The sequence below is a fragment of the Pseudophryne corroboree genome, chromosome 2, assembly GCF_028390025.1.
Source record: "Pseudophryne corroboree isolate aPseCor3 chromosome 2, aPseCor3.hap2, whole genome shotgun sequence".
NCBI classification, from domain to species: domain Eukaryota; kingdom Metazoa; phylum Chordata; class Amphibia; order Anura; family Myobatrachidae; genus Pseudophryne; species Pseudophryne corroboree.
The window spans coordinates 95,888,211-95,900,275 of NC_086445.1; the positions used below are offsets into that span (position 1 = coordinate 95,888,211).

At 46.6% G+C, this 12,065-nt stretch overlaps 1 protein-coding gene across 2 annotated transcripts in view; it reads right to left on the bottom strand.

The window, feature by feature from the left end:
* Window positions 1-11,707, bottom strand: part of LOC135000834 (collagenase 3-like) — a 28,719-nt gene extending 17,012 nt beyond the window's left edge. Inside the window, exons 1-3 of one of the 2 annotated variants that reach the window (XM_063951532.1) lie at window positions 11,571-11,707; window positions 8,414-8,655; window positions 7,792-7,940 (exon numbers count right to left, since the gene is read on the bottom strand). In XM_063951532.1, coding sequence (XP_063807602.1) covers window positions 7,792-7,940; window positions 8,414-8,655; window positions 11,571-11,690 — 511 coding nt within the window. In that variant the 5' untranslated portion in view covers window positions 11,691-11,707. Of the gene's footprint in view, window positions 1-7,791; window positions 7,941-8,413; window positions 8,656-8,763; window positions 8,809-11,570 lie in introns of those variants that run through there. The other variant, XM_063951533.1, reaches the window with a different exon arrangement.
* Between the last annotated feature and the right edge of the window lie 358 nt (window positions 11,708-12,065).

A 12,065-nucleotide genomic window follows, 5' to 3' on the forward strand; every position in this document is an offset into this window, starting at 1 on the left:
CGCTCAGCAGCTATGGTATAGCAGACCTCATGAGATGTCACCACATCTCCAAAACAACAAATACTACCACAAAATCAGAGATCTGTGTTTATAACCACAGCGCTTTAACACAAAATTATAGCCGAATAAAAATCACCATAACGTCCCTTAATGAAGGTTCCTGTGATGGAGTCCTCAAAGAAAATGTTCTGATGGAATTTCTCCAGAGTATAGTACCATGTAAGGGAATAAAAATAAAGACCAATGTGTAGTAGATTCCTTTTATGTATCCACAAGTTCTTAGTGTATTTTTTATATGATAAAGAGGTGGCTTAGGAGCGTACCCCACTCACACTTTGATTAAGAAGCTATAAGCCCATCAAGGGACATCTCTTGATAAAGGCCCAGGCCAGGGCTGAAACATGTTGACAACAGGAGTGTGAGTAGTTGTCTACCTATTGGATATTTCAAACAAAAACTTTTCTGCTGCTTTGGAACTTTTAACCCCTTTGCCGATTTTTGCTGCTATTTTTCTATTTGTTTATTTTATGGATGAACTCCATTTTAAGTGTGCATGTTTGTGATTTTTATTACATTTGTGTACCCCCCTGCTTCCACTTGAGGAGAGTGAGTTTCTTTGGGGAGCCAACATTACCACTTTATGAACACAGTCCGGGAAACAGAACTGAAAGATACCTTTATGGGAGTATCATCACACCGAGCACTGTGAGTTGGGGTACGCTTGAGTGGACCCATATTTCACTCCTTTCCATACTAAAGATACCTTGATGTGTTTAACACCCACCTTGCGAGTGTGAGTTCTTGGGTACGCTTCATTTATATATATTTCCATCCTGAAACATCACGCCGGGCGTAATTCAAGTGGGCGAGGCAACGGCATTGGGCAAAGAAACCTTGATGGGCTTATAGCTTCTTAATCAAAGTGTGAGTGGGGTACGCTCCTAAGCCACCTCTTTATCATATAAAAAATACACTAAGAACTGTGGATACATAAAAGGAATCTACTACACATTGGTCTTTATTTTTATTCCCTTACATGTTACTATATTCTGGAGAAATTCCATCAGAACATTCACTGTGACCTCTGCCTCTGCTTGGATACAGATGTGTCCTCATAAATCTTGCCTCAATGCTAACGTCGGGCACCTTTTTTATGAAAATGCATCTTATTTGCATTGCTATGTGGCTAGGATGCACAAGCAGCTTCTGCTGATTAAAATGATGGCCCTCATTCCGAGTTGTTCGCTCGCAAGGCGAATGTAGCAGAGTTACACACGCTAAGCCGCCGCCTACTGGGAGTGAATCTTAGCTTCTTAAATGTGCGACCGATGTATTCGCAATATTGCTATCACAAACGAGTTAGCAGTTTTTGAGTAGCTTCAGACTTACTCTGCCTGTGCGATCAGTTCAGTGCTTTTCGTTCCTGGCTGACGTCATAAACACACCCAGCGTTCGCCCAGGCACACCCACCGTTTCCCCGGCCACTCCTGCGTTTTTCCCGGAAACGGTAGCGTTTTCAGCCACACGCCCCTAAAACACCGTGCATCCGCCCAGTAACACCCATTTCCTGTCAATCACAATGCGAACGTCGGAGCGATGAAAAAGCCGTGAGTAAACTTACTTTCTTCATAGTAAAGTTACTTGGCGCAGTCGCAGTGCGAACATTGCGCATGCGCACTAAGAGAATTCTCACTGCGATGCGATGAAAATCTCCGAGCGAACAACTCGGAATGAGGGCCGATATACAGCATGCCTATATACTGTGTGTGAATGTGGCTGTATCTGCATATGAAATGCTACATACAGAATATAGGTATGCCACATATCATTTTAATCAGCAGAAGCTGCTGGTGCCCCTAGGCATATCACATGCCCTAGGCAATTGCCTAGTTTGCCTATGCCTATGGCCGACTCTGGGAGGAGGCGAAGATATCCCAGCAGGCTCAGCATGGCCACGCCTCCTCCCAGTAATGCATCTGTGAAGAGCCTAGGACAGCACGTGGGGAATAGCAGGTTGCAGCAGCACATTTTTTACAGGAGGATTCTTCTGTAGGGATCATCTGGGGGTAAGCACTCCCCCTCACCCACGCCTGTGCATCTGTCTGGTTTGAAGGGGGCATGCTGCCCCCCCCCCCCCCGCCCCCGTTATGAAGCCTCTGCTTGTGACCTAATACTAACAATGTGTTACAATCAGGATGCACAGCCTTCTGCTTCTTGTACACTATTATAATTAAGCTTGTACACATAATAATTATTTGTGTTTGTTGTATATTTAGAATATGTTACCACACTGTAGAAAATAAAGACAGTGTATCTGTATAATAATGATGACATGTCCTGAGATGGACATGTGCAGTAGGGGCGTGATTCAGGTCCTGTCGCTATAGCGGTGCATGCCGCACAGTGCTGATGTACTTTGTGCATGCGCTGGACCTGTACTGAGCAAGTCCAGGATAGGTCTGTGATGTCGGTCGCACTACATCATCAGGCTGTCAGTGATTGACAATCTGATGCCATTTTGGTGTGGGGAGGGGGAGGCAACGGCATCTGTTTCCCAAAATGGAGACGTGTCACAGCTGTTGCGGGGGAGGGACAATGCCAAGATCTCTGTCCGCGGACAGAGAATTTCTCGCCTCTTTGTTGTCGATGGTCTTGCACAATCCCATGGGTCACAAAGCTCGGCCGATGGTGTTGCAGATGACCTAATAATGCGTCCTAGAACGCAGCTCGGATCAGTAATGCAGCATTAGGCGTGACGCCCCCTGCTGCATTACTGTATTAGCGCTATCGCTGAGCTATGTAAGCAGCAGTGGTATCAACTCCAACCACAAAGTACATGTAGGGGCGGGAGAGAGGGGAACGGAGAGACCCCCCGACCTGCAATCACTGGCTTCCCTTCCTAACATTAGCAATTGCAGAGCATAGAAAATCACAATAGCAATAGCGTACAACTTAAAAACAAAAGGTAAAGTACTTATAATCAAAAATATTATTTAAAAGTGTTTTCGTTAAAGTAAAGATAAAACTGGGATGCACCCGTTATGGCACCCATACACTTGTGGGATATCTGGTACAACCCTTCGATTTCAACCGCATCGGTGCGATAAATCGCAGGATTGTATGCACATCGAATGCACAAAAAAAGCACTTTTGATGTGATTTATCGCACAAGGAGCTTCAAGGGAAATCGAAGCGCAATATCGGATCACGCTCAATCGCATAAGGGATGTTAGGAATGATTTATCTTTAACGATTTCCCTTGAACTCCTCCGGCAGCTCCCTGGCAGTCCTGGGCAGGGGCGGATTGGCCCACCAGGACACCATGACAGATTCCGATGGGTCGGTCCCATATCCCCCTCAGCCAGGCCGATTCACACTCAGGCTGGGCTGGCTCGCACTGCTTCCAGTATTTGCAGTTCATTGAAACACAATCCGGAAGTTAGGCTAGCGGACACTTCCAGGTGCCGATAGCCATGAGAAGTGGTGAAGCTGTTCTACCATAGGAGGGACCTGGAGAAAGTTAACCAGCCCAGCAGCATCCAAAGGTCTCTTAAACGAGCCTGGGAGCAGCAGCATAGCGATGGTCGAAGCCAGGTTCACTACACCTGCCGCCACCCCAGCTCCCGCACTCTCACTGAACAGGCTGGAGTGGCGACTGAGCACTGAAGGGGAACCGGCAGCAGAGGCGTCACTAGGGTTGGTGTCACCCGGTATGGTAACTCAAGGTGTCACCCCCATGGACCTCCTTCCGTATCACACCACACAGAACCCTTAGTAATGGTTTTGTACTAGTTTTACTTGTAAATACCTAATTCCCGTATATATATTCCGTGCTCTACCTGGCGCAACGTTTATAACGTGCTCTACGTGGAGCAATGTGTATAACGTGCTCTACCTTGCGCAATGTGTATAACGTGCTCTACCTGACGCAAAGTGTATAACGTGCTCTACCTTGCGCAATGTGTATAACGTGTTCTACCTGGCGCAATGTGTATAACGTGCTCTAGCTGGCGCAATGTGTATAACGTGCTCTGCCTGGTGCAATGTATATAACGTGATCTACATGTCGCATGTGTAAAAAAAAAAAAAGTGTAATTATACATACACACACACACTTTAAAAAAAATAATAATAATGGATTCTATTGAAATTAACCATTTGTTTGTACAAACAAATGGTACTAATTTCAATAAAATCCATGTTTACTTCAGGAAAAAAAAATGTAATTCATTGACTGTATAATATTTTTTTTACTGTAAATACTAACTTATTAATGAAGTTTCCACAATCAACTGGCAGCTGAAACGACTTTGCAGCCAGCCAGGTAGTGACAGCAGAAGGTTGAGAATGAGCCTGAGGTGCGCAAACAACTTCAAGGCAGGTCCTCCGGTCCGACCCTAGGCTCCCTGTAGCAACCGCAGCTCTAACCTCCTCCCACTTCTCCCTCCCAGCAGTGCAAGCGGCCGAGCGGCAGCGTGATGATGTCACAGGACGTGCACAATGAAGACGTGATCATGTGTACCGCGGCGGAGTCTTCCAGCCGGGGAAGGAGGGGGGGGGGGGGGGGGGGGGGGGGGTGGAGGTGGAATGCGATCATAAGTGTACCATAGTGGAGTCTTCTTGTTGCAGGCGGGATTTTAAGTTGATAGGGGTGTGATCGTAACTGTTGTGCTTGCTGTCAGACGACAAATAGAGCAATGTAGTTACGATCGCACCCCCCGTCAACTCAAAATCCTACACCCCCGCCTGCAACAAGAAGACTCCACTACGGTACAGTTATGTTCGCATGCCCCCCTCCCCCCGACTCCACAGCAGCACTGATACGATTGCACCCCCAATGTCTCCTCTGCCCCGCTGACTGAAAATCACAGCCTGGAAGACTCCGCCACGGCCAGTTCCGTGCTGTGTGACAGTGTCATGCAGCAGGCCGGGAATGGGGATGCAGAAAGGTACGAGTGTGTGGCTCAATTTGCTGTCACCCCACTGAAGGGTGACACCTGGGTGCGGGCCGCACCCCTCACACCCGCCTCATGACGCCACTGCCCGGCAGAGAGGTTATTTTTAATTACATTATTTCCATTATCATGATGGTGTAAGGGTTATAGGCCCTACACACATGCCGATATTCTGAAAGATATGAACGATCTCGTTCATAAATGAACGAGAACTCGTTCATATCTTTCAGTGTGGAGACTCCAGCGATGAACGATGCGCGGCCCCGCGCTCGTTCATCGCTGATCTCCCGTCGGCTGTGCATGCAGGCCAATATGGACGATCTCGTCCATATTTGCCTGCACTTCAATGCAGCCGGGTGACGGGGGGAGTGAAGAAACTTCACTCCCCCAGTCACTGCCCCCCCGCCGCCGGGTTGCTCGTCGGGCACCTCGGCGGCGCATCGCCGAGTGAGTAGGGCCCATTAGGGCGTCCCCGGTCACAGTGTATGGTTTGGGGACTGGACAGGAGCAGGATGTACCTTGTTCTCAGGATGCCAGCTGATCAGGCAGCACTCAATACCAGCCCTGGGACAATCTCTAATGCAAAGTCCTTCAGCCCTATAGCTGCCCGATGTCTGTCCATGATGATGGGCCTATTTATGTAACGCGGTGGCTGTGTATGTAATGCGGTGGCTACGTATGTAATGCGGTGGCTACGTATGTAATGCGGTTGCTGCGTATGTAATGCGGTGGCTATGTATGTAATGCGGTGGCTACGTATGTAATGCGGTGGCTACGTATGTAATGCGGTGGCTACATATGTAATGTAATGCGGTGGCTATGTATGTAATGCGGTGGCTATGTTTGTAATGTGGTGGCTATGTATGTAATCCGGTGGCTACGTATGTAATGCGGTGGCTGTGTATGTAATGCGGTGGCTACGTATGTAATGCGGTGGCTACGTATGTAATGCGGTTGCTGCGTATGTAATGCGGTGGCTATGTATGTAATGCGGTGGCTACGTATGTAATGCGGTGGCTACGTATGTAATGCGGTGGCTACATATGTAATGTAATGCGGTGGCTATGTATGTAATGCGGTGGCTATGTTTGTAATGTGGTGGCTATGTATGTAATGCGGTGGCTATGTATGTAATGCGGTGGCTGCGTATGTAATGCGGTGGCTATGTATGTAATGCGGTGGCTATGTATGTAATGCGGTGGCTATGTATGTAATGCGGTGGCTACGTATGTAATGCGGTGGCTACGTATGTAATGCGGTGGCTATGTATGTAATGCGGTGGCTATGTTTGTAATGCGGTGGCTACGTATGTAATGCGGTGGCTACGTATGTAATGCAGTGGCTATGTATGTAATGCGGTGGCTACGTATGTAATGCGGTGGCTATGTATGTAATGTGGTGGCTACATATGTAATGCGGTGGCTATGTATGTAATGCGGTGGCTACGTATGTAATGCGTTGGCTATGTATGTAATGCGGTGGCTATGTATGTAATGCGGTGGCTACGTATGTAATGTGGTGGCTATGTATGTAATCCGGTGGCTACGTATGTAATGCGGTGGCTATGTATGTAATGCGGTGGCTACGTATGTAATGCAGTGGCTACGTATGTAATGCGGTTGCTGCGTATGTAATGCGGTGGCTATGTATGTAATGCGGTGGCTATGTATGTAATGTGGTGGCTACATATGTAATGCGGTGGCTATGTATGTAATGCGGTGGCTACGTATGTAATGCGTTGGCTATGTATGTAATGCGGTGGCTATGTATGTAATGCGGTGGCTACGTATGTAATGTGGTGGCTATGTATGTAATCCGGTGGCTACGTATGTAATGCGGTGGCTATGTATGTAATGCGGTGGCTACGTATGTAATGCAGTGGCTACGTATGTAATGCGGTTGCTGCGTATGTAATGCGGTGGCTATGTATGTAATGCGGTGGCTATGTATGTAATGCGGTGGCTACGTATGTAATGCGGTGGCTATGTATGTAATGCGGTGGCTACGTATGTAATGCGGTGGCTATGTATGTAATGCGGTGGCTATGTATGTAATGCGGTTGCTGCGTATGTAATGCGGTGGCTATGTATGTAATGCGGTGGCTATGTATGTAATGCGGTGGCAATGGATGTAATGCGGTGGCTATGTATGTAATGCAGTAATTAGTATCTCAGTCAATTTGATTTAACTATCAGGACTCAAGCATGGATATCCATAAAACCTGGGGGTAAATTTACTAAGATGAGAGTTCTATTTAAGAAGGGATGTTGCCCATAGCAACCAGTCAGATTCCAGGTATTATCTTGTAAAAGGTGCTAGATAAATGAGAAGTAAAATCTGATTGGTTGCTATGGGCAACATCCCATCTTAAATAGAACTCCCATTTTAGTAAATTTACCCCCTGGACTGTAAAGGGTGGTACTCACGGAGAGATCCATGCTTAAAATCTAAGCAATCTGACTAGATTGCTTAGATTTTAAGCACAGATCACTCGTGTGTACCCCCTACAGCGATAGCGATGCGCAGACCCGCGCATCGCTATCGCTGGTGCTAGATTGGCCTGTAGCACGTCGCTCATTTCAACTGCTGGGTGAAATGAGCGCCCCCACGTCTCCCCCCCCGTACGCTCAGCACACATTGCGCTGTGCTGAGCGGCGGGAGAGATGTGTGCTGAGCGGTTCGCTCAGCACACATCTCTCCCGTGTATATTGGCCTTAATGGCGGAGTTTGGGAAACTCTGCAATAGATACATACATTAAACACAGATGGCTACCATTTACACACATATTATTAACACGTAATTGTGACATTTTGTGATCATTTAGCTTTTCCTTACCATTTTTTCCGAAGGAAATCATAATATCCGCAGTGCCGGATCGCAGCCTGGTGAAATTCAATGGTGTGACATCACTCCATACTTTCAGTGCTTTCTTAATAGCTCTGTCCACATCTGCACGTGTTAAATCCGGGGTGTAATTAACAATCCTTTGAATAAAACAGAATAAACATCTTAAACAACCAAAGGGGGAGATGTATCAAGCCTTGTAAAGAGATAAAGTGAAGCAGTTACCCAAAGCACCCAATCAGCGGCTGTCATTTATCTAGCCAGGTTTTTGAAATGACAGTTATAAGCTGATTTGATGCTTTGGCCAACGTCTCCGCTTTATCTATCTCCAAGGTTTGATACACTTCCCCTAAAGAGTCATATCTTTGCTCTTCTTATCCCATATGAACCATGTGACATCTATGTAAAGAATGTGTGGTCATTCTTATAAATAGTTTATATAGCATATATGTTCCTGTTTCCTAACAAATGTTTCACGGAAAAGTCTTTCCATTGTGCCTCCCTAGGTCAGGGTGAAGTGGACCGAATGTAGGGGAATTATTTACCACAGGTGAACTAAACCAACATTTGGAGTGCAGAGTAGTAATGAGGAGAATCTAGAGGCATTATATACCTGTAGGTGAGATTGTGTCTGGGCCATTTCAGCTTCCGTGGGAAGAAGTTATATTCCCCTATATCAGGAACTCCACATCTTGGCTGTTTCATCACTTCAAGAGTCTCTTCATCCAGTTTGCCCGTTATGTCCAGGCCGAAGAAGGCTTGCATTTCCTTAAGCTGGCCTGTCGCACCTTTGGCGCTTTTCCTCAGAATCCCAGCAGGGTTAGAAGGAGAACTATACAAAGTGCTTAGATATTTCTAAGGGGCAAAGCAAAAGGTCTCAAATTAAATGATATTACAATAAACAGTAATGCCTAGCAAGGATCATTCTTAAATGAATGAATCAATCAATAAATAAAAGCTTACACTAATACCCCTTTTACACCAAAATCCTGTGTCTGACCCAGGATTTGGAACACGGGGGCAGATGTATTAACCTGGAGAAGGCATAAGGAAGTGGTAAACCAGTGAAATGTGCAAGGTGATAAATGCACCTGCCAATCAGCTCCTAACTGTTAATTTGCATATTGGAGCTGATTGGCTGGTTCATTTATCACCTTGCACATATCACTGGTTTATCACTTCCTTATGCCTTCTCCAGGTTAATACATCTGCCCCACGGTTCCAAGCCGGGTCAGACCCGGGACTCCCCCCATTTCACTGCAGTGCCAATCCGGGATATTCCCGGATCGGCACTGTTTACACTGCACCCGGGAGCAGTGTCTTGTGGGAGCAGTGTCTTGTGGGCCGGCGCTTAGAGATGATGTCATCTCCAAGCGCCGGCCCACACTGCAGATCGGGACTCCGGAGCGTCTCGCCGGGGGCAAGCACAGCAATCTGGAAGCTGCTGTGCTGCCCCCAGCCTCCGGCACTTCCAGGCACCAGACATGGCGCTGCTGTCTGCATAGACAGCATGCGCCGTGACCCCCAGCCTCCTGACCGCCCGCCCGGACACTGCGGTACGGGAGGTTTGCCATGCTGTAAATGGGTGCCGGGTCGACTGACCCGGCTTAGCCATTTACACCGCCTCCTTCCCGGGTCTTACCCGTGTACAACCCTGCGTATGTGCCGGGTTAGATTCCCGGGAAAGTGGACCCGGGGTGACCCTTTTACACCACCTGCAGTCCCGGGATTTTGCGCGCTCCCGTGCAAAATCCCGGGATATTTCAGGTGGTGTTAAAGGGGTATAAGATAAGCCATTCATAGGTCTATTCATGAAGCAGTGAAAAGTGTGGAGAAGTGAGCCTGTGGAGAAGTTGCCCATGACAACCAATCAGCTGCTCTGTACGATTTAATAGTATGTAAATTATAAATGTTACTTCAATGCTGATTGGTTGCCTTAGGCAACTTCTCCACTGGCTCACTTCTCCACACTTTTCACTGCTTCATGAATACACCCCACTGTATCATACTGATTCCAATAGCTTATACACAGTGCAGCCATGTTGGTGGGTGAGGCAAAATGAATTACAATGCAGTTCATTCATTCACTAACGCCATTGTTATAGCTGAGGCATGACTTCCTGTCATTATGCTGAGCGGAATAGCAGCACAGAACACAGTGTGTAGATGGGGTGGGGTGGGGTGTGTGTGTGTGCAGTGTCGGACTGGGGCATGAAGGGCCCACTGGGGGAATGCAGTGATAGGGGTCCATACTTAAAGGTGTGGCCAGCCTACAAAGGGGGTGTGGCCAGCCTCCACAGATGCTTGAAATACACAACAGTTTAGTGCAGTGTAATGCAACATATATCTACCATGTATAATACAAGTGCACAGTCTGGAACCTGATCCCTAGAGGAAGGAGTTGGGGCACTCAGGCAGTGGTGCCTACCGGTGGTTTCCCTGGTACCCCTGTGGCCAGCCCGACCCTGTGTGTGTGTGGGTGGGGGGGTATTTTACAAGTTTATTTTCTTGAACGTGTGTTTGTAAATTTGGAATTTCTGCTACGCCTGAGATAAATGTATAAGAAATGTCACACACATTAATTAATCAGGCATTTCTGTTATTAAATAATACAAAAAAATCAACTGACAGGTACTCAGGTGGAGATGTATCAAAGCTTGGAGAGAGATAAAGTGGAAAGGGATAAAGTCCCAACCAATCAGCTCCTGTAATTTTTCAAACACAGCCTGTAACATGGTAGCTAGAAGCAGATTGCCGATACAATGGGCTAGATGCATCATCGCTTGGAGAGTGCTAAAATGGTGTAAAAAAAAAAGTGCCAGCCAATCAGGTCCTAACTACCATGTCACAGGCTGTGTTTGAAAAATGTCAGTTAGAAGCTGATTGGCTGGTACTTTTTCACTCTCCATTTTATCACTTATCAAGCGATGAAGCATCTAGCCCTTTATCTCTCTCCACTTTATCACTGTCAAAGACTTTAGTACATAGACCCCACAGCCTGTATAATGGCAGTTAGACTTTGATTGGTTAGTACTATATCTCTTCCCACTTTATCTTTCTCCAATCTTTGATAAATGTCCCCCTAAGAGTTTCCCATAATTTAATAAGCTACAGATACAGTATGTCCTCATACATCTCTGCTGCAGTCACGCCAAAAAGCCCCTCTCTTTTCACGCCAGGTAGCGTGAGACTATTCCAGCGTTGGTCGTCTGTTTTGCCAAAAATACATCGTAACCACAACACAATGCAATAAGGGCGCACAAGGAGACTGTGCTGATTCGTTTGATATGCGACACTTGCAACTGAATCTGTATACGATGTGCTACAATGTAGCAGCCGCAGCTTTTTCCAGTACAAGTCATGTTCCGTTCTCTTGCCCCATGCATCTCACGATGCATGGTGTATTGAGGCTGGGTGTATGAGGACGCGTCTGCATGTTACCAGCAATACAATACAGCAAAATACAGAGTAAGGGGGACATGTACTAAGCAGTGATAAAAGTGGAGAAGTTGCCTAAGGCAACCAATCAGCATTGATGTACAGGAACATTTCTAATTTGCATACTTTAAAAGTATACAGAGCAGCTGATTGGTTGCCATGGGCAACTTCTCCACTGGCTCCCTTCTCCACTTTTATCACTGCTTAGTACATGTCCCCCTTAGTGACTAAGCGCTGCTGATACATTGGACACAAATACTGGTAAATAATCCAGAGGTTTAGGAGCGAGAGCCCCAGAGTGTGCAGATACAGTGAATGAGAACAGTACATACCTGTGCAAAGCGAAGGTCCCTATCCGTGAGCTCAGAGCTTTCCTCTAGAGGTATGGGGACTGAAAGACAAGAGCCCAGACAGACCACCAACACGACGCTAGCTAACGTTGTAGGTGCCATGTTTAGTTTTTCTCAAACGCTGAAGCTCCTGTGGCTTCATGCTGCAAATAAGCCTCCTTAAATAGTGTGAAAGCCATGAGTCATTCCATTGGGACATGCTAAAACGTCTAACCAGAGAATGGTAAATATGATTACTCTGAAATCCCCCCAGAAGACATCCTGGTTTGTGGTGTGGAACAGAGAAAGTCATACATCTGTGCCTTTTTTTTTCTGAAGGAATATTTTAAAGTAAACATGTCCTCAGCACATTGCTGAGCGGGAAGTACAGAATTGCATAAAGTGACCCACTGTGTTTGGCTTTTTCTTCATTACTTTGCAAAATTCTAAATTACTTTCTTACTCTTTCAAAGTTAAAAAGGAGAGGGGGAGGGGGCG